This window comes from Schistocerca gregaria, chromosome 5 (assembly GCF_023897955.1).
Source record: "Schistocerca gregaria isolate iqSchGreg1 chromosome 5, iqSchGreg1.2, whole genome shotgun sequence".
Classification (NCBI taxonomy): Eukaryota; Metazoa; Arthropoda; class Insecta; order Orthoptera; family Acrididae; genus Schistocerca; species Schistocerca gregaria.
This window is the reverse complement of record NC_064924.1, coordinates 358266162-358289681: the sequence shown is the minus strand read 5'-3', so window position 1 is coordinate 358289681 and position 23520 is coordinate 358266162. Positions and strand designations below refer to the sequence as shown.

General features: G+C 38.1%; 1 protein-coding gene across 1 annotated transcript in view; it reads left to right on the top strand.

The window, feature by feature from the left end:
* Window positions 1-23520, top strand: part of LOC126273342 (neural-cadherin-like) — a 597074-nt gene that overhangs the window by 380597 nt on the left and 192957 nt on the right. Inside the window, exon 12 of the mRNA XM_049976888.1 lies at window positions 13277-13440. Coding sequence (XP_049832845.1) covers window positions 13277-13440 — 164 coding nt within the window. The remainder of the gene's footprint in view (window positions 1-13276; window positions 13441-23520) is intronic.

Genomic DNA, 23520 nt, shown 5'->3' with positions numbered 1-23520 from the left:
TCCTCTTTTATTATTGTGATCAGCCAGCCCAGATCATCTGCTCTATGGTTTTAATACCTTCTTCTAAGTAGAAGAAGGTTGTATGCTTTCCCCATTTTTTGTTCTTTCCATTTGTTTTCTTTTTAGGTGTGATGTTGGGTGTTTTTGTACTTTGAGCCTTGCTTGCATCAGGATAAAGGGACTGATGACCCTGTAGTTTGGTCCCTTTGTACCCCAGGCCAAACAACTAATCTTTACAATGTTTACCCTCCATAGTTTTTTCTGTTACTAAACTGATGATTTCAGGATGTGTTCTGTGAACTGATCACCTCTTTTAGTTAAATTGTCCCACAAATTTCTTTTCTCCTGAGTTTGATTCGATACTTCCTCATTTACTGCTAACAAAGACTTCTTCATTTGTTATTCAGTATACCCATCTAACCTTTTCAAAAGCATCTATCCTCTTCCTGTTTGAGTTATTTATCACTCACTTTTTGCTTGTGTACAAGGCTGCTGTTGTGGTCTTCAGTCTGAGTATTGGTTTGATGCCCCTCTCCACGTTACTCTATACTGTAAGGGCCACTTTAGCTCTTAATAATTACACATTTGAACTTGCTTACTGTATTCATGCCTATACCTCCCCTACAATTTTTACCACCTCTCTCCCCCTTCTCCCCCTCCCCCCTCTCTCTCTCTGTCTGACACACACACACACACACACACACACACACACACACACACACACACACACACACACAGACACACACACATTTACCTTGATAACCAAACTGACTATTCCTTAATACCTTTGGGATCTCCTATCTACCAGCCACTTCCTTTAGTCAAGTTCTTCTCTCCCGAATTTGATTCACTACCTCTTCATTAATTTTTCAGTCTAGCTTTGTAATGTTAAGCATGTTTCTGTATCACTTCATTTTGAAAGCTACACGTCTCCTCCTGGCTGAACTGAATATCATCCATGCTTTACCTTAGTGCAAGGTTGCACTCCAGACATAATTTCAGAAAATACTTCCTAAATTTGAAATTTATATTAGGTGTTAACAAATTTCTATTTTTCATAAATGCTTTTCTTCCTGTTGCCTGTTGACTTTTTATATCCTCTCTATGAGGGCATCATCAATTATTTTGCTGTCCAAATAGCTAAACTCCTTTACTACTTTTAATGTCTCATTTGCTGATCTAATTCCCTCAGCATCACTTGATTTAATTCAACTACATTCCATTACCCTGATTTTACTTTTGTTGATGTTCAGCTTATAATCTCATTTCAAATGACTTATGATTCATTCATTTCATAACATACATATGTTAATAATTGATTAGAGCGCAGAAGATGCATCAAAATATGCTTAATACAATTTCACTAACATAAAACTATAGTTAATAAGATGGAGTAGTATTGAAACATTAACGTAAATTTTTTTAGAAGAGGTATCTTTACATACCAAAACAATTGATAATTACATCCTGCTCAAATATTCAGTTCATCTTTTGTGAACTCTCTCCTCAGGGGATACCACCTTAATGTAGTACTGTCCATGTGGGCGAGCAGGTTTGTGTGCTCTGGATCTGAAGGGCTATGGTGGTGGTACCTCAGCTACCAGAAGGCTCACCCAAGCTGGACAGGCCAAACGGGAGGAGCCAGACAAAGTGTGTCCCACAACAGCCTATCGCTCTCCATTTCCTTTCCCAAACCTGTCCTCATCATGTCCTTTCCCTGTCATTTCCTGTGATATGTTTAAGACCTCAGCAGCAGCGACATTGAAGAAAGAGTCTTTCAGAATGGTGAAGCTAATGGAAGAGGCACATTTTTTTGTTGGGTACAAAAAGAGTACAAGTAGCGACTGTACCCCAGAGGTGTGGCTACAGACAGCATCTGACTCATAGTGTGTGGCTGATTTTAGGCTGGGCATCCTACTGCCTATGTGGAAAGTAACGGGAAACTACCACATTACATTCCCAAGCAGTACATGGTATGTCTGTCCATGTGAAAGATTCCGGAGTTAAAACTTCCCCTTATTTGAGAAAGAATGGGGAGATATAAAGTGGAGATTATAAGCTCTTTTATTCAGGGGAAATCAAGAGTGGTGAAAATAGAGTAGGAATATTGTTAGGGCAAAAGCAGAAAAATGAGGTAATGAAGGTTCAGTATATTGATGAAGACTGATGATGAAATGACCAAAGGGTATTTCAAAAGATTTGGTGTTAATACAGGTAATATGCCAATCAGCCAGCATAGAGATGAGGAAGTGGAAGAATATTATGAGAAAATACAAGAACTCATTGAGAAAGAAACCAGAAGTACCTGCATTATCATCATGAGGGACTGGAATGCAGTGTTGGGTGCAGGAAGAGATGAACATACAGTAGGAAAATTTGGATTAGGAATAAGAAATGAGAGAGGTGAATGAATAATTAGCACTGGGTAACACATTATTTGAACACCACAAAAGGAGACATTACTCATGGATGTCAGATTTGAATATGGAAAGATGTCAGTTGGACTACATCCTGATACAAAAAAAGGTTTAGGAACTGTTTGAAGAATGTCAAAGGTTTATCCAGGAGCAGATATAAATTCAGGCCACAACCTAGTAGTGGGAGAAATACAAGTGAAGTTGAAAAAAGCCTGGAGAGGTAAAGCAAAAGAAAGACTAAACATAGACAGACTCAATGGGGTAGGAAAGGCATCAGATTTGGAAAACAGATTTATGGAAAAATGGAAAAGAGGTAGTGTTGATGAAAGCATTAATGACAAATGGATGAAACTCAGCAGACTCATGGACTCTGCCAAAGTAGTACTAGGATTTAGAGTATCCCAAAGCACCAGGAAATAATGGATAACAGAAAATATGTTGAAAAAGATGGAAGATGGAGAAAGTGGAAAAATGTAGTATGTGAAGAAGGCAAAAAGAGGTACAGGAAACTGAATAATGAATTAAGAACAGAAACTGAAGAAGCAAGGTGAAAATGGATGAAACAGAAATGCAACAAAACACAGAAAGTGGAGAAAGAGGGAAAGCAGGAAATGATGTATAGACTAGTTAGTGAGATAGTTTTTGAACATAAAAGAAAGAGGAATAACATGGAAATAGAAAGACCGGATGGACCATCAGTCTAATTTCTCATGCAGCTAAAGTCTTGCTGACAGTGTTGAATAGAAGGCTATATGGCAAGCTGGATAGAAGGATTACAGAGAAGCAGTTCGTATTTAGAAGAGGAAAAGGAACAAGAGATGCTATTAGCCTCTTAAGAACTATAGGAAAAGCTATATGGAAAAAGGTAGATAAGGCTTTTGACAGAGTTCAGTGGAACAAACTGATGGATATTTTGAACAGGAAAGGAGTAGATTGGAAAGAGAGATGACTGCTACAGAATCTATATTTGCACCAGAAAGTAAGGATAACGAATGGAAATGAAATGTCTGAAGGAAGCAGCACTGGATGAGGTGTTAGACAAGGTTGTTGCCTTTCCCCACTGTTGCTTAATGCGTACATTGAGGAGATTATTGCAAAATGCTTAAATGGAAAAAGAGAAATATGTATTGGTGGGAAGAGAATAGAATGTATAAGATTTGTTGACAACATGGTATTAGTAGCAGAAAGTGAGTGGACAGTGAATAAGATCTGAATGAAGCTAGTGTGGAATACCAGATGCAAATAAACACAGCAAAAACAAAGAGTATGGTCATCAGACTGTCCAATATTAAAATAGTACAATCTACCCTTAGCCAAGTAAGTGCATTTAAATATCTTGGAAGCACAATAACTGAAGCCTTGAGATATCACCAGGAGGTGAAAACTCGAATTGCTATAGTGAAGGAAGCATTCAACAGAAATGCGTGCATCCGTGCGTCACTGTGGTCCGGTCCCAGGTCGACGGGCACGTGCACCTTCCGCCGACCACTGGCGACAACATCGATGTACTGTGGAGACCTCACGCCCCACGTGTTGAGCAATTCGGCGGTACGTCCACCCGGCCTCCCGCATGCCCACTATACGCCCTTGCTCAAAGTCCATCAACTGCACATACGGTTCACGTCCACGCTGTCGCGGCATGCTACCAGTGTTAAAGACTGCGATGGAGCTCCGTATGCCACTGCAAACTGGCTGACACTGACGGCGGCGGTGCACAAATGCAGCGCACCTTGCGCCATTCGACGGCCAACACTGCGGTTCCTGGTGTGTCCGCTGTGCCGTGCATGTGATAATTGCTTGTACAGCCCTCTTGCAGTGTCCGGAGCAAGTATGGTGGGTCTGACACACCGGTGTCAATGTGTTCTTTTTTCCATTTCCAGGAGTGTAGGAGGCTCTTATGTGGCAAAGTAGATAAAGTCTAAGGAAAAGGCTTGGCAAATGTTTTTTCTGGAGTGTGGCAATATATGGGGCAGAAACATGGACACCGAGATGAGAGAATGAAAATGTTTAGAAGCATTTGAGATGTGGATGTGGAGTAGAGTGGAGAGAATAAGCTGGTTGGAATGAGTGAGTAAAGAAAGAGTATTGGAAAAGGTTGGTGAGAGAAGATGTCTGTTAAAGGTTGTAAGAGAAAGGGAAAAAGAACTGGTTGGGACATTCATTCAGAAGGGAGTGCTTGCTAGTAGATGCTTTGAAAGGATTGGTTTATGGGAGAAGACTGAGAGGAAGAAGGAGATACAAGATGATAGATGACATAAAAGGAATAGGAAATTATGCAGACCTGAAGAGGATGACAGAAGGCTGGACAGCTTGGAGAATTATCATGTGAAAACCTGCCATTTGTCAGAACACTGATGATGATGATTCGTGAAATCTTCAGTTGAGTAGTAAAAATCCCAAAGCAGAGAATTATGTAGCTTTGTTTTCAGTGAATCTATTTTCATACCCAGAATCTTCATGGCTTTAGTTTGTTGTAAATTTACATTCCCATATACTGGGGAGTCTGAGCATACAGGTTTAAACAGACAGCACTGAGCTTAAAATTTTCTTTATTTGTTGTATTGTAAATGTGAGCAGAGCCATTCTTCTTGCATAATTATAAATTGTGATGTAAAAAAATGATAATATCATAGATGTATGAGGAGGGTATTGTTAATAATTTGAGATTTTTAAATAATGGGTGACATGTTTTCCTTGGTTGCATGGCGCAGATGTTTCTAATAATTCTTTTCTTTAATTTCCATATGTGCATTAAGTTGCTTGAATTTAACAGAAAAACAATAGCATGCATAAAGCTGACTGGAAGTAGGTGTGGTAAGCAATTTTCCTTGTGTCCATGTCAGTGGCATTAGCTAACATTTGCATTGCAAATGCAAAGCTACACAGTCTGTTTACTAAGTATTTCCTCAGATGTTCACAGTTTTGTTCTGGACTTGATCATACAGGTTTTTGGAATGTTCAGGGTTAATCCATTGAGATGAAACCATGTTTCTGAGTCATCTATTGTACTGATGATGCAGGCAGGGATAGTTTCTGGCTCATGCTCCTCAACTAATACAGATGTGTCATTTGCAAATAAACTGATGGAGCATTGATATTGATGTAGAATAAAAACAAAATAGTTCCTACAGTAGAGCCTTGAGGGACACATTGTGTTACCGTGTTCTATTTGAAGAATAGTTTGCTGAATTTGTACAACCACTCTTTGTTTCCTGTTGCACAGGTGTGAAGTAAGCCAATGTAGAACACTATGCCTATTTCCATACCTGTCAAGTTTATGGATAACAAGTTCATGATTTACTGAGTTACAGGCTTTTTTGAGCTCACAAAACATACCAACAACTTTATATTTGATGTCTAATAAAGTGATAATTTTGTTGATAAACTTATTAATTACATCTATAGTGCTTTTTTCTGTGCAGGAATCCAAATTAATTTTTCAAAATAATCTAATATTTTTCAATAAAATTTTGAATCTGTATGGCAACATCTTTTTTGAATTCTTTTGACAGGACTGGAAAAAGAGATATGGGACAATAATGTCCCATATCCTCTCTTGACCGTTTTTTGCAGCGATTTTGCTTTTGTATACTTTAGAACCTCTGGAAAACATCCTTGTTAAAAATATTTGTTTGTTATTACATATATAGTGGGTGTCCTTTTATTTTATGCACAAATTTGAGAACTTAAGTGGATGTGTTAATATAACATTTTCAACCTTTATTGTTAACACTATTTTAAATTTTATGAAGCTCAAACATTTGATCTAGTCCAAAGTGTTATACTTTCTGTCATAATATGCAACATTGACATCTGATTTCGCTACATTAATGAAGAATCCATTGATGAAATCTGAAATTTGAGCTTGTTTTTCAGTAAACTCATCTTTAAGCTTTATTTAAAAAATTCCATGACTAGAGGCTTTAATACTTAATTCAGATTTTACAACTCACCATATTGTCTTATATTTATTCTCTGTCTTAAAATTAAACTACTATTGGCAATACTTTGATGCCATCACAACTTTCTGAAATGTAATTTTTATTGCCTAACATATTCACCAAAGTCTGTATTTGTATTATGTCTTAGTTCATTATGTACCTGTGTTTCCCTTAGCACTAGAGATTTTTATATCTTTAGTGATCCAGTTGAGTTTTTTGTTGCTTTATTAAAATAAGTTGTAGGTAGAAATGTTTCATTGAAAACACTTAAAATACTAATTAAGAATGCATCAAAATTTGCACTGCCTGAAATATTTTGGTAGGAGTGCCATTCTTCTTGAATGAGCCTGTCATGAAATGAAATCATGTTTTCCTGATTAAAGTTCCTTTCTATGTTTTGGAAATTTTTGAACAGACCTCATACGTCTCATTCGGTTCTCATCTACTGCTTCCCTTCCATACCCTTCAGCTCATATAACTGCAACCTGGTTTCTATGTAAGTTATAAATAGCCTTTGCTCCCTGTAGTTTATCCCTGACACATTCAGAATTTCAAAAAGAGAATTCCATTCTACTTTGTTTATGTTTCTGTGAACCTACAAATTCTATAAATGTAGGTTCACCTTTATAAAGTCTACCTTTCAAAATAAGTCATAGACTCAATATTGCATTAATGAGTTCCTACATTTTTCCAGAAACCACACTGATCTTCCCAGAGGTCTGCTTCTATCATTTTTCCATGGTTCTGTAAATAACTCATGCCAGTATTTTCAACCATGACCTTGAAACTGAAAATTTGGTAATACCCATATCTGTCAAAATCTGCCTTATTTTGTAATTGGATTTATTACATTCTTCTTGAAGAGTGAGGGTATGTTGCCACTCTCATGTACCTCACACGTCAGGTGGAATAGGTTCGTCATGTCTGGCTCTCCTAATTATCTAAATAATTCTGGGGTAATATCATCTACTCCAGGTGCTATTTCATAACTTAGGTTTTTCAGTGCTCTGTGAAGTTTTTCTTGCAATATTTTATCTCCTTTCTTGCTGTCCATGCAACTGCTTCTCTTTCCTCCAAATGTCTCTTCGATTTTCCTACAGGCAGCATGTGTTTTTTCCATATTAATGTATGCATCTACATTGTTGCATTTGTCCTTTATCCGTTCCTGCCTAACCGTTTTACACCTTCTGTCAATCTCAGTTTTAGATGTATGTATTTCCTTTTGACTCCTTTTATCAGTTAAATTCAGCATTCATATGTCATCCAATAGCTTCTTCTGGGACTTTTTTTTCCCAATGATTCTACATACAGTTACCCAAAGAGGACATCTAACTCTGAGACTGATCTCCAACAAATTAATGATGCTATTCCATTTGATAATGATGTATTAAATATTTATTCCTTCCTGGACTTAGAGTAGACACCTGTGGCATCCTAGAAAGTGTCAAAACTATATAATGTCTTTTTTTCATGTCATTTGAAGGCAACTGGTTGGCTAAGGAGCACTGCAGCTCTCATATCTGCCTGAAGGGCATCTTTACTCTTGAGTCAAATGTTTTTGGTTATAGCTATCTTTTTTACTTCCATTGCTTTGTGCAGCTTTCCTTCTCTTGTCTTACATTTCAGTTCAGGAATCCTATAAAAATGTTCAATGTTCTTGATATACATTCTCGTAATTATCAGTACAGTTACACTATGATTGTATTTGTGGCTAATAATAAAAGTTAACTAAAAAAAACTGAAATTTACTCTTTGACGGTAGTATCCATGAAAGTAATTTCTAAATCAGCGGAAATCCATGAAAAAATGAAAGCATGTATGTAAGGAGAAATCACAACTCTCCGAAAGAAATAAGTCCATGAGTAGCAGATGAAAACACATAACATGTTGATGAATGCTGAACCCCTGAACCCCCCCTCCCCCTCCTCACCTCCTCACCCTGACCCCCCCCCCCCCCCCCCCCCACATACACACTTACTAATTCTACTACTTTAGTCACCCAGCACACCTACACATCTAAGAATAGTTGTACCTGAAGAGTGAGACAAGCTTGAACAACAGTGTCTCAGTCACCTAGTGAACAGCCTGCCAAGGAGGGCCCACACATGTTAATAATGCATGGAGTAGAGCAACATTATATCGAATTTTTCCCATATGCATAATATAATTTAACGGGTGTATGAAGAAGTAGACTTCTAAACATACTGCTTTTATGTTGATTGCTGTTTTAGTGTCATGAGCCTTATTCTTTAATTCCTTGGCCTTTTTAGTTTAAGCCAACACATTTTTTGCAGATAAGGACTTTTTTAGCAGATTATGTTCAGAAAGTAATAACTTCTTTCAGCACCATGACAACAAGTAAATAGGCTACTATTCTTATAGTATTTTATTGATACTACTTGCTGTTCTTTGCTCAGTATTAGTATAAAGATGCAAGTATTATCCATGTATTCTGTTTTTATATGTCATTTTAGCTTGCATTTGTTGTTGTCTTCAGTCCTGAGACTGGTTTGATGCAGCTCTCCATGCTACTCTATCCTGTGCAAGCTGCTTCATCTCCCAGAACACACTGCAACCTACATCCTTCTGAATCTGCTTAGTGTATTCATCTCTTGGTATCCCTCTGCGATTTTTACCCTCCACGCTGCCCTCCAATGCTAAATTTGTGAACCCTTGATGCCTCAAAACATGTCCTACCAACCGATCCCTTCTTCTAGTCAAGTTGTGCCACAAACTTCTCTTCTCCCCAATCCTATTCAATACCTCCTCATTAGTTACGTGATCTACCCATCTAATCTTCAGCATTCTTCTGTAGCACCACATTTCGAAAGCTTCTATTCTCTTCTTGTCCAAACTAGTTATTGTCCATGTTTCACTTCCATACATGGCTACACTCCATACAAATACTTTAAGAAACGACTTTGTGATACATAAATCTATATTCGATGTTAACAAATTTCTCTTCTTCAGAAACGCTTTCCTTGCCATTGCCAATCCACATTTTATATCCTCTCTACTTCGACCATCATCAGTTATTTTACTTCCTAAATAGCAAAACTCCTTTACTACTTTAAGTGTCTCATTTCCTAATCTAATTCCCTCAGCATCACCCAATTTAATTTGACTACATTCCATTATCCTCGTTTTGCTTTTGTCGATGTTCATCTTATATCCTCTTTTCAAGACACTGTCCATTCTGTTCAACTGCTCTTCCAAGTCCTTTGCCATCTCTGACAGAATTACAATGTCATCGGTGAACCTCAAAGTTTTTACTTCTTCTCCATGAATTTTAATACCTACTCCAAATTTTTCTTTTGTTTCCTTTACTGCTTGCTCAGTATACAGATTGAATAACATCGGGGAGAGGCTACAACCCTGTCTCACTCCCTTCCCAACCACTGCTTCCCTTTCATGCCCCTCGACTCTAATAACTGCCATCTGGTTTCTGTACAAATTGTAAATAGCCTTTCGCTCCCTGTATTTTACCCCTGCCAACTTTAGAATTGGAAAGAGAGTTTCTCCTGATAACGACATCCTCCTGAGTAGTCCCTGCCCAGAGATTCGAATAGGGGACTATTTTACCTCCGGAATATTTTACCCAAGAGGACGTCATCATCATTTAATCGTACAGTAAAGCTGCATGTCCTCGGGAAAAACTACGGCTGTAGTTTCCCCTTGCTTTCAGCCGTTTGCAATACCAGCACAGCAAGGCTGTTTTGGTTAATGTTGCAAGGCCAGATCAGTCAATCAGCCAGACTGTTGCCCCTGCAACTACTGAAAAGGCTGCTGCCCCTCTTCAGGAACCACACGTTTGTCTGGCCTCTCAACAGATACCCCTCCGTTGTGGTTGCGCCTACGGTACGGCCATCTGTATCGCTGAGACACGCAAGCCTCCCCACCAACGGCAAGGTCCATGGTTCATGGGGGGTTTTGCTTGCATGACTACAAATAAATCATAACTGGTAAGCAGCAGTTAATTGTTAATATGTTGTTGTTGTTATTGTGGTCTTCAGTCCTGAGACTGGTTTGATGCAACTCTCCATGCTACTCTGTCCTGTGCAAGCTTCTTCATCTCCCTGTACCTATTGCAACCTTCATCCTTCTGAATCCGCTTAGTGTATTCATCTCTTGGTCTCCCTCTACGATTTTTACCCTCCACGCTGCCCTCCAATACTAAATTGGTGATCCCTTGATGCCTCAGAACATGTCCTACCAACTGATCCCTTCTTCTAGTCAAGTTGTGCCACAAACTTCTCTTCTCCCCAATTCTATCCAATACCTCCTCATTAGTTATGTGATCTAACCATCTAATCTTCAGCATTCTTCTGTAGCACCAAATTTCGAAAGCTTCTATTCTCTTCTTGTCCAAACTATTTACTATCCATGTTTCACTTCCATACATGGCTACACTCCATACAAATACTTTCAGAAACAACTTCCTGACACTTAAATCTATACTCGATGTTAACAAATTTCTCTTCTTCAGAAACGCTTTCCTTGCCATTGCCAGTCTACATTTTATATCCTCTCTAAGTCGACCATCATCAGTTATTTTACTCCCCAAATAGCAAAACTCCTTTACTACTTTAAGTGTCTCATTTCGTAATCTTATTCCCTCAGCATCACCCGACTTAATTCGACTACATTCCATTATCCTCATTTTGCTTTTGTTGATGTTCATCTTATATCATCCTTTCAAGACACTGTCCATTCCATTCAACTGCTCTTCCAAGTGCCTTGCTGTCTCTGACAGAATTACAATGTCATTGGCGAACCTCAAAGTTTTTATTTCTTCTCCATGGATTTTAATACCTACTCCAAATTTTTCTTTTGTTTCCTTTACTGCTTGCTCAATATACAGATTGAATAACATTGGGGAGAGGCTACAACCCTGTCTCACTCCCTTCCCAACCACTGCTTCCCTTTCATGTCCCTCGACTCTTATTACTGCCATCTGGTTTCTGTACAAATTGTAAATAGCCTTTCGCTCCCTGTATTTTACCCCTGCCACCTTTAGAATCTGAAAGAGACTATTCCAGTCAATATTGTCAAAAGCTTTCTCTAAGTCTACAAATGCTATAAACGTAGGTTTGCCTTTCCTTAATCTTTCTTCTAAGTTAAGTCGTAGGATCAGTGTTGCCTTACATGTTCCAGTATTTTTACGGAATCTAAACTATTTTCTCCGAGGTCGGCTTCTATGAGTTTTTCCATTCATCTGTAAAGAATTCTTGTTAGTATTTTGCAGCTGTGACTTATTAAACTGATAGTTCGATAAGTTTCACACCTGGCAGTACCTGCTTTCCTTGGGATTGGAATTATTATATTCTTCTTGAAGTCTGAGGGTATTTCGGCTGTCTCATACATCTTACTCACCAGATGGTAGAGTTTTGTCAGGACTGGCTCTCCCAAGGCTGTCAGTAGTTCTAATGGAATGTTGTCTACTCCCGGGGCCTTGTTTCGACTTAGGTCTTTGAGTGCTCTATCAAGCTCTTCACACAGTATCATATCCCCCATTTCATCTTCACCTACATCCTCTTCCATTTCAATAATATTGTCCTCAAGTACATCATTCTTGTTTAGACACTCTAAATATTCCTTCCACCTTTGTGCTTTCCCTTTTTTGCTTAGAACTGGGTTTCCATCTGAGCTCTTGATATTCATACAAGTGGTTCTCTTTTCTACAAAGGTCTCTTTAATTTTCCTGTAGGCAGTATCAATCTTACCGCTAGTGAAGTAAGCCCCTACAACCTTACATATGTCCTCTAGCCATCCCTGCTTAGCCATTTTGCACTTCCTGTCGATCTCATTTTTGAGACGTTTGTATTCCTTTTTGCCTGCTTCATTTACTGCATTTTTATATTTTCTCCTTTCATCAATTAAATTCAATATTTCTTCTTTTACCCAAGGATTTCTACTGGTCCTCTTCTTTTTACCTACTTGATCCTCTGCTGCCTTCAGTACTTCATCCCTCAAAGCTACCCATTCTTCTTCTACTGTGTTTATTTCCCCCATTCCTGTCAATTGTTCCCTTATGCTCTTCCTGAAACTCTGTACAACCTCTAGTTTAGTCAGTTTATCCAGGTCCCATCTCCTTAAATTCCCACCTTTTTGCAGTTTCTTCAGTTTTAGTCTACAGTTCATAACCAATAGATTGTGGTCAGAGTCCACATCTGCCCCCACAAGTGCCTTACAATTTAAAACCTGATTCCTAAATTGACATCTTACTGTTATATTGTTAATACAGTGTATGAAATTAGTTTCTGATAGCCAGATTTCTTTGAATGTTTTCCCTGACTCTTTCCACAACTTTGAAGAGTCTCTTTCGTAATGTGGTCTACATAAAATGATAAACCAGATATTGCATGAATTAATGAGTGAGGAATGAATGAATCAGTGGTGAAGTCAGTTGCTATTTATTACTACTATAATGACTTATTTTCATAATTTTGTTAGCTATGGCTTATATATTTGATGTACAGATATTATGTTTTGTTTATTTGTGATATTGTTAGAATGTTATTCACCAGTCCCAGATTATTCTTATTACTGCCCTGTATAAGGTAAAGATACTGAATAATTTGATACAGATAACTGACCTTTTTTTTTTTAATGTGTAACTATTTTCACATTTGGCTTACATGTTGGAAAACTGATAAAGCCCTCATTCTATTATTTATTTATGTTAATTTTATTGTCTCTCTATGGTTAAGCCAATGGATTTAGAATCTCTGTGTATGCTGTTAGGACCTAATGAATAAATCACCTGTTGTTCACATCTTCTGTAGGCCTCTGTTGATGTACATAATGCCAAACAACCAATCCTTTATTAACATATATTTTATGCTACTATATGATCGTTGTTACAAAGTAAATATTTTCATTATTTCAGGTGCTAATTTTGTTCTGTGAATTTGTTAGGGCCAAGCACCTGATACAGAAATTGGCCGTGTTTATGTATATGATCTGGATGATTGGGATTTACCAGACAAAACATTTCATTGGGAAACTACAGAGCACCCATTGTTTCAGCTGAACCCAAGCACAGGAATGATAACAATGCGAGAAGGAACACCTAATGGCAGGTGAGTTTCATTTACTAATAATAATATTGCTGGTCTTATTTATTCTGATATTTATTTCTACATGAAAATGTATAAAGAAAAGAGACTCAGCTGTGCAATTCCAATTAAATGAAGACAGAAGAAATTGCTACTTATTAGTAGACAGCAAACAAGCATTGAAGAAGAAATGTCTGGTCCACACATACTTCAGGAGACGATTTCCAAATATTGCTGAGAGACACAGATAGAAACAGAAAAAGCTTAACTTAGATTTGATCCTTTTTCACAAAGAAAAGAGGGATAGGTTGTGAATATCTAAAATGAGGGGCAGGTGACTTGGACTCCATATTGAGAAGAACTTACCAGTTGTGGGAAAAGACATTCAGTTCTGTTTAGGTAAAGTTAGAACTTAGTACCTGATATAGTATGTGTGTATGAGAGTTATAGTATTATTAGAGGGATAGTACTACAGAGCAATTAGAGAAGATACATATTGCCTATGAAGAATTAATCATAAAGGTAGACAGAATCTCAATTTATAACACCTAATAGAAAAGACAAAAATACTACTGTATGTGGGACAAATGTAAGAATGAATAATAAGATATAAGTGTATCTCTCACATCTTCCTTCAGCCTATTCTTTTCCTTGATTCCCAGGTCATATTTACTCACTGGGTGCCTCTAATAACAGTTGTCCATCCCCCTTCCTCTGCTGCTTCGGTTGATATTTGCAGTTTAGTATTTCTGATATGTTGTTAAAGTGATCACAAACAAATGCTACCAATCAAATGTTTTGTTCAATGTCCAGCACTGATAAAACGTGGGTTTGTTTCTCATTACAAACAAAATGATTTTTTAATGAAATTTAATGTGCCTGTTTCACAGAACAGTCCCAGATTAGTCTAGGCCAGTATTCACTTTCATTAAATGTGTGAACTTTATCCAGTTGCTTCTGGAGTACTGGTTATTCCTCATGTTTTATTGTCACTGTTACCTCATCATTAAACCAGACATCCCGTAAAACTAATTTGCAGCTTCTCTATTGAATAAGCACTTAAAATTCCATAATTGTTTACAAGATACTTTATACTCTTGCCAGTCATACCTTGATAAATGAAGAACCGTTATAGCTGTTAAATGATCCTTTATTAAAACAGCCGGTTTCATAACTTACAGCTGCATTCCTAGGTATATATAATCAGTTTTTATAAAACCAAGGTCATAATATAATCCTGGCCCGAATTTTATATGAACTGATTACGCATACCTGAGGATGTACTAAAAGCTGTGAAACCAGTTGGATTAATAAAGGATCATTCAGCAGCTGTTGCAGCTCTTCATACATCAAAATCACAATTGACTGTAGAAAAGAAATCAGTGATTTCTATCAATATAGGGCTTCACATGAAACATATGATGAGCAGTATTTTTTTGGGCTCACTGCATCGATACACTGCTAAAACTGAAACTGCAAATATTTATCAAAACATCTGAGAAAATTCGCCTGATTATGAGAGATGTTTGGTTTATTTATTTATTTTCATCCATTTCACATTCACTGCTGGAAAAAAATGCTTCCTCTAGACTTGAGTTACGTGCATCTGTATTACTCCTGTATGTTATTTAATGATATCCACTCTTCTTCCATTAAATTGTAATTCCACTCTCTTAGTCCACCTCCATTAGTTGAGTAGTCAGCATGGCGGGATGCCATGCCAAGGAGCCCGAGTTAGATTCGCTGCTTGAGCAGGAGATTTTTCTCCTCTCAGAGACTGGATGTTGTGTTGTCCTTATCATTATATCATCCCCATCTTTGACGTGCAAGTCTCCCAATGTGGTGTCAAATGCAATAAGTACTTTCCCTCGACGGCCGAACTTCCCCAAGTGGGGGTCTCCTGGCCCACAATGCCATATGCTCATTTCCATTTTTTCCATTCTCTTAGAATCTAGCACAGAACTTCCTTTTTCAATCTATGTACAATGTAACTGAAGTACTTGTCGAACAATAAACCACTGAGAATCATTTTGTGCAACAGTATATAATATCCCTTTTCTAAAAAACTATACTTTGTGTAAAAAATATGGTAAGATTGCAAACAAAGAATCAGTGTTCATATTTGTATTATATGTGTAACAAAAGAAAGCACAGTCTTCAATTTTTTTATAGAGCACTTGCCTTTCCACTTTCAATCTCCATAATGTAAGCATCGTGAGTTGTAGTTGTATTGAGTTCACAATATACTAATTATTTTGAGCTAGTTAAGTGTTATTTTATTATTAATTCTATATTCCACATTTTTAATTCATTGTTCATTGTGTTATGAGTCTCATTTTCAGCATTTGTAGCAGAAAAGACACAACACTTCCATGTGCACCAATCCACCATTGATGTGATTTCATTACTAATCTGCAATATCCATTCCTACATATTGTATGTGCAGAACCCAGAATCATTCAGAAAAGAAGTCCAAGACTTTTTGAAATGAATCGTACAGCATAGAGTGACTAACAAACCATGATACACAAATTATGTCTACTAAAATTCAGTTGGTTCACATCCTCTGTTGCACCACTTCCAGCACCAATCTAGGCTCACTATATTCCTGCTGGTAACAAAATTTTAAAACATTTGGGTTGTCAAGAGGTGGAAGCCAACTTAAATTGGTGACCGTGACAGAACATTTATTAAATATCAGCTATTATATGTAATTGTATTTTCATTGTACTAACTGTTTGCCTTTTTCACAGTGGTGCTATCACTCAAAGTACTACTGTTGGGATATAAAGTAAACAGAACCAAAACTCGAAACATCTAGAAAGCGATAAAAAGAAAATATAAAGTAAACATGAAAAGAAACCAATAATAATCTAGAACCAGAATGAGAGGTACAAGGCAAGAGAAAACTCATTATTGGGCTCTGGTGCTTGGAGTAGTGCTAGACAGCCATCTTATGCTTCTAATATGAATACTGGAATGTCAACTCTCAGTGCTGATATGTCCACTCTTAGTACTGAAGTGTCCACTCTGAATACTAATATGACTACTGAAATTGACATGATCATGTTCAAAAGTGCAATAAAAACTCATGTGGTCACATTCAAAGATTGAATCAAAAGTGAAATTACTATGATGGTATTGGTTGAAATGATCATAAAGTTTTGTAATGTAACACTAAATACTACAGCCCAGATTTCAGAACCCTCATCGAATGCAGCAGATCTGCAGAAACAGATTGGTAACATTTCAGTAGCGGTATGACACATATCAGAAAAAAGTAAAGATTAGAAATAACAGCAGGAGACATTAGCTGACAGTATGATGAAATTGTCAAATGTTTGTCAAAATTTGTCTATGGATGTAGAGAAGCTCACTACAGAAGATGCTGCCCTCAGTGAAATGGCACACACACTGAAGTAGAGCATTTCACCAAAGAGCAGGCAGTTAGTCTAAAGCAGTGGTTGTCAAACTCTCTTGCTCTAGAGCCAATACTGACACTGTGAAGCAACACATCAGGCAGTGTATTTATTGATCTTATTATTAATTTGTAACCTACATAAAAACATATGTAATGAGCCTCCCAATAGATAAGCAAAAGTATGGGCACAATAAGTTGGTCACCAGTCCCCAAGTACAGATTGTTAAAAGTCAGCACCATTCACATTGCTGTGACCTTCAGTGACCTAAAAATTGTCACCCTCTAACTGCCTGTTGTGTTGTTATCGTTGTGTGGCCTGTGGGAGTGGATTTTTAATTGTGTAATAACAGTACCTGCACTTACTTTTAAGTGGTTTATGCCATATGATATCAAAACAAAAAATTTTACCAAATATTTTGAATATCATTTTTCTTCTACTCATAACTTTGTATTAACACAGTCCTAGTGTCATTTAATATTTCTTGCTACAAACACATACCACATTTGAAGGTGACGTTTATAAAGCACATAGGTGAATCCTTATTGCTTCCAACTGAAATTTGTACTATAACAGCTGATTGATACAAGTCATGCACACCTGAGATGATGTTAGTACTGAAAAATAAGCAATAAAATGTTCCCCTTTTCACATCTTAAAAATTACTATTTCTGTATTTTGATTTGTCATTGAATAAAAAAACTCACTCTGAAGAAACTGTTAATGTACCTGACATTTTTGGATTTGACCAGTAGCTACTAGGTGCATTTTATTACAAAGTACCACTGTGAACTGCAGGCCACACAAACACTTGACTTGGGGCACATGTAGGCCATGGACCTTAGTTTGATGATCATTGGTCCAAAGGTACAGTTTGATGATCAGATTAATAGTTTTTGTAGTAATTATTCAGAATGGATTGACTACAAAGACGAATACATTGATAAGCGTATTAGCAAAGAGTGATCATGAGTGTTGCAACTGTCGGTTAGCGAATACTTCACAAACAATGAGGCTGTAAAACCTAAACAGGTTAGTGAACTGAAACACCTTAAGGAAACTCCTGACAAAGATCTGCTCATTTGGCAACAAAATGTATATTCACAGTTGTCCAGTGTACAAAGGGAATAGGCAAGTATAGAAAGGAGTGACACATTCCTCACCTACGTTTGCACCCATGACTGAGAACAATAGTCACATGCAATCAGCAGGAAATAATGGTAATGAAAACCTGTAAGGAGCTCAATTCCCCATTAATGACCCATTGTATAATCGGCAAGAGAGGTGGGGGGGAGGGGTTGTATAATTGGCAAGGGAGGCGGGGGGGGGGGGGGGGGGGGGGGGGAGCAGCATCTAACATATCAGCCGTACTACTTGATGAGAGTTCATTAAAAAACTGTAATTTTCAGGTATATGGCCCAGAAAAAGAGACTGTTCACCCTGTCATAGTCATAAAATGATTCAAAAAACCTTTACTCAGGACATGGACTGATTGACAAAAATTTAATTATGTGATTCTGTACGTACAGGCCGAGGCCACAGAATGAACAAACACTACAGCATATAAAGGTATTGACTATGAACAGTTTGAAAGCTTTTTCCTGAACAAATTTTGGTCAAGCTTAGTTCAAGGGAGATTCAGATAACAAGTGTTTTAAACCAGAATTATTCAGTCCATGTCAAGGCAGCTCAAGACATTATTTTGAAAAATACCTAAAGATAATGCACTGCTGGTACGATCCTAACTCAAAACGTAATGTATAGCAGATACTAAAAGCAAAATTACTATTTGAAACCTGAGAAAAACTCATTCAATTTCTGGTGACAGACATAAAATGCTTTGTGCCTATACTCAATTCATTGGATTTAATCCAGGAAGACATTTGTGGTTTGTGATGTAAAAGTAGTAAAACAGCCCAAAGAATGCAGTTTTGGTAGTATGGCCAACCTGATTCTCATGGCCAAAACCTGGTTAGCTTTGTAGGACTGGCCAAACAGCCAACAAATGCCAAATAAGAACATAAAAATGGGACCCATTTCCCTCTACGATTCAATGGCATTTAGAACAGATGAAACAATTGGAATGGGAACCAGAATGTCAATGGAAACCATAATTATGGTAAGTGTCATAAAACCATAATTACAGTGCCATAATAACAGCAACAATAGTAATAATAATAATAATAATAATAATAATAATAATAATAATAATTCCGGAAATGGACAGTGACAGTGGTGCCTATCAAACAACAGTAAAATCTGTCATGAGAACCTGCCTGCCTTTAGTAATAATAGTAACCACCAAAGTTATTTTCAAAACAACATACAAAGTAATGTGGGTCAGGGTGACTGTCGAACACAGCATCCTGATGGGGATTAATTGAAGCGGAAAATGAACCTAATTCATCAAATGATGGCCCATCAGGCTAAATTCAGTCTTATCTTACCCCTAGCAGATTATCAAGAAACACATCGGAGGAGGAGGAAGAGGGGGGGGGGGGGGGTGGGGACCTTGTCACAAGTTAGTTATAAGACCCATATTAGACTAGGTAGTAACCAGACTGATCCTATATGCATATCAATGTGTAACTACAGCATGGGTCTTTGCAACTAGTTAGTAGAAGAAAACACAAAATGTCCTGCCCCAAAGAATGAACTGATACAGGCGACAACACAAGAAAAGAGGCAGCAATATGCTGAAGTGACAAAAGTCATGGAATAGCAATATGCACATACAAAAAAGGTGGTAGTACTGTGTACACTAAGCATGAAAGGGCAGTACATTGGCAGAGCTGTCATCTGTACTCATGTGATTTATGTGGAAAGGTATCCGGCGTGATCAAGGCCACATGATTGAAATTATGACTTTGAATGCAGAATAGTAGTTGGAGCTAGACACATGGGACATTCTGTTATGTCATCATTTAGGAATTCAAAATTCTGAGATGACAAGAGTGTGCCAAGAATACAAAATTTCAGGCATTACCTCTCAACATGGGTAATGCAATGGCCAACGGCCTTCACTTTATGGCCGAGAGCAGCAGTGTTTGTGTAGAGTTGTCAGTGCTGACAGACAAGCAACATTACATGAAATAGCCACAGAAATCAATGTGGGATGGACGACTAATGTATTTGTTAGGACAGTGCAGCGGAATTTGGCATTAATGGGCTTAAAAACTGTGGCCTGGACAGTAATAGTCCCAATTTCAGTGGGTAAGAACTGATGCACCCATGGTCTGGAAGTAGCATTTTTGATTGGTAATGAAAATATCCTTGGTCCTGGGTTCGAAACCCATCAACACTTAAATTTTGATTAATAATGAGCATTGGCGGCAAACGACTTCCAACATAAGTCACCCTCAGTCGGCCAATGGCCATGTCAAAGAGGGCAGAGGAAAGGACAGAAGTTCAAGACACTCTCTTGTCCTTGGAGTGGGAAAATGCCCCTAAAGGTGGAAGAAGCAGCAATGATGAATGATTTTAAGAAGCAGAAGGCTATGGAAACCTGTGCATTAAAGACAGATAATGTGTATCCACGAGGCCTGTAACTGAAAAATGTCATGATGATCTCTCCATTGGAAAAATTTTCCAGAATAGTCCACAGGGAGAGGACTGCCAAGGGGGAGGTGACCATGAGAAAAGGACTGAATAACCAATGAAAGGATAATGTTCTATGAGTCATGATGTGGAATGTCAGAAGCTTGAATGTGGGGAAGGGGGGGGGGGGGGGGAATTAGAAAATCTAAAAAGGGAAATGTAAAGGCTTAGTTTACATATATTAGGGGTCATCAAAGTGAAATGGAAAGAAGAGAAGAATTTCTGGTGGATGAGTGTAGGATTATATCAACAGCAGTAGAATATGGTATAACGGGAGCAGGAGTCATTATGAATAGGGAGGTAGGGCTGAGAGTTATGGATTGGAAGGTAGGGCAGAGAGTGTGTTACTGTGAACAGTGATAGGGTTGTTCTTATCAGAATCAACAGCAAACCAACACCAACAATGATAGTTCAAATATAAATGCCGATGTTGCAAACTGAAGATGAAGAGATAGAAAAAGTGTGCAAGAATATTGAAAGGTTAACACAGCATGTAAAGGGAGATAGAAATCTGGTAGCCAGGAGGAACTGGACTGCAGTTGTAGGGGAAAACTAAGACTAAATGGCTGCATTGAAAATGTGAAGAAATCGTAAAAGAAACGGTCACAAGGACTGACTCAGCATGTAAGAAAGCCAAATCAAACTTCGGTGAAATTATAAGCAACAACGGTAACATTAAGAGTGCAATGGTGATTTCCACTGTTAAATACAGTGGAGAGAGTGGATATGCAGAAAGAGTACATTGAAGCTCTTTATCAGGGGTAAGATTTGTCTGATGTGACAGGAAAAAAACAGGAGTCAATTTAGAAGACATAGGTTATCCAGTATTAGAATAAGAACTTAAGAGGGCTTTGGAGGACTTAATATCACATAAGGCAGAAGGGATAGATAACATTCCATCAGAATTTGTAAATTCATTGGGGGAAGAGGTAACAAAATAACTTTTCACGTTGGTTTGTAGAAACATGAGTGGTGACATACCATCCGACTTTCAGAAAAATATCATCCACATAATTCTGAAGACTACAAGAGCTGACAAGTGTGACAATTATCACACAATCAACTTATCAGCTCATGCATCAAAGTTTCTGATGAGGATAATATACAGAAGAATGGAAAAGAAAATTAGGATGTGTTGGATGATGACCAGTTCGGCTTTAGGGAAGGTAAAGGCACCAGAGAGGCAGTTATGATTTTTCAGTTGATAATGGAAACAACCTCCCCCCATGAACCATGGACCTTGCCGTTGGTGGAGAGGCTTGTGTGGCTCAACGATACAGATAGCTGTATCGTAGGTGCAACCACAATGGAGGGGTATCTGTTGAGAGGCCAGACAAATGTGTGGTTCTTGAAGAGGGGCAGCAACCTTTTCAGTAGTTGCAAGGGCAACAGTCTGGATGATTGACTGATCTGGCCTTGTAACAATAACCAAAACGGACTTGCTGTGCTGGTACTGCGAACAGCTGAAAGCAAGGGGAAACTACGGCCGTAATTATTCCTGAGGGCATGCAGCTTTACTGTATGATTAAATGATGATGGCGTCCTCTTGGGTCAAATATTCTGGAGCCAATACACACTCACAAATCTATTGAAACCCATACAAAATACTGGATTTACATTTAAATTACTTGAAATTAAATAAATATTCCTATGGCTGGACTATAAACACACTCTAACTTACATTATTAAATACGTAAACAAATAAAATAAACATATATCAAAGGAATAGAAACGAAAGCAGGCCAGTAGCCTAATGTCTCTGGGCTTTCTAAAACACAGTAAATATTTGACCAATTTCTACATGAATAGTATATATCGGATATAAACAAAGACATAGATGAATAAATATATTTATAAGCATGCTCCTAACATTTTTTCATGTCACTGTGGAGTACTTACGGTTGGTTGGTTGTTTTGGGGAAGGAGACCAGACAGTGTGGTCATCGGCCTCAGCGGATTAGGGAAGGATGGGGAAGGAAGTCGGCCGTGCCCTTTCAGAAGAACCATCCCAGCATTTGCCTGGAGTGATTTAGGGAAATCACGGAAAACCTAAATCAGGATGGCTAGACACGGGATCGTCCTCCTGAATGCGAGTCCAGTGTTTAACCACTGTGCGGAGTACTTATGGCCTCACGCGATTAATAGTAATGAGCCACTTTGACGTCCAATAAGTCATGTACTATTCAAGCTACTTCCCTGTAATTCATACCAGTTTAGGTTTACACTAACAGCTTTCTAAAGACACATCGACCAACATAATCACATGAACTGTTTCGGTATTGGAAATTCATTGCTGGGTGTTACTTGTATAATTTACAGTCAGATACTAAACTTTAAACTAAAACAGATATTGATTACACCATCAGAATCGTCGTGCAAATAATGGTAATGTAAATGTTAATTTTTAAGGTATCATGATTCCTCTGGCTATTATTAATTTCGACATGAGCTTTGAAATGTCTGCTATTATGGTTTCACGACGTCCACCATCATTGGCACTCCCGACATACACATCTCCTTCATTGACACAAAGCACAGTCCTCGACACTGTGTCAACATGGAATTCTCAGCCACACGGTCGACCTGGACCATCTGGACCATGTGCTGGGGCTACCCCTCTTGCTCAGGCCTATGTCTGGCACCATGTGATTGCCCTGTTGAGTGGCCCACATGGCCATGCCAACTACGAACTTAGAATATTTGCAGGGTGCCACAACTCACCCGTTACCTCACAAAGGTAAGATCTGTGCTAATCACACTTGCTTGTCAGGCAGATGTTAGAAAATCACAGTACACAAAACCAGTGAGCAGCCAAGATGTAGGGTAAGTACTCACTTCAAGAATATTTTTTGTCCTGAGTGCTGAATGAACTAAGAACATCAAACTTCAAGATTCCAGATTTTGCTTTAGAATAAGCATCAAATTTGTAAAACATCTACACTCCTGGAATGGAAAAAAGAACACATTGACACCGGTGTGTCAGACCCACCATACTTGCTCCGGACACTGCGAGAGGGCTGTACAAGCAATGATCACACGCACAGCACAGCGGACACACCTGGAACCGCGGTGTTGGCCGTCAAATGGC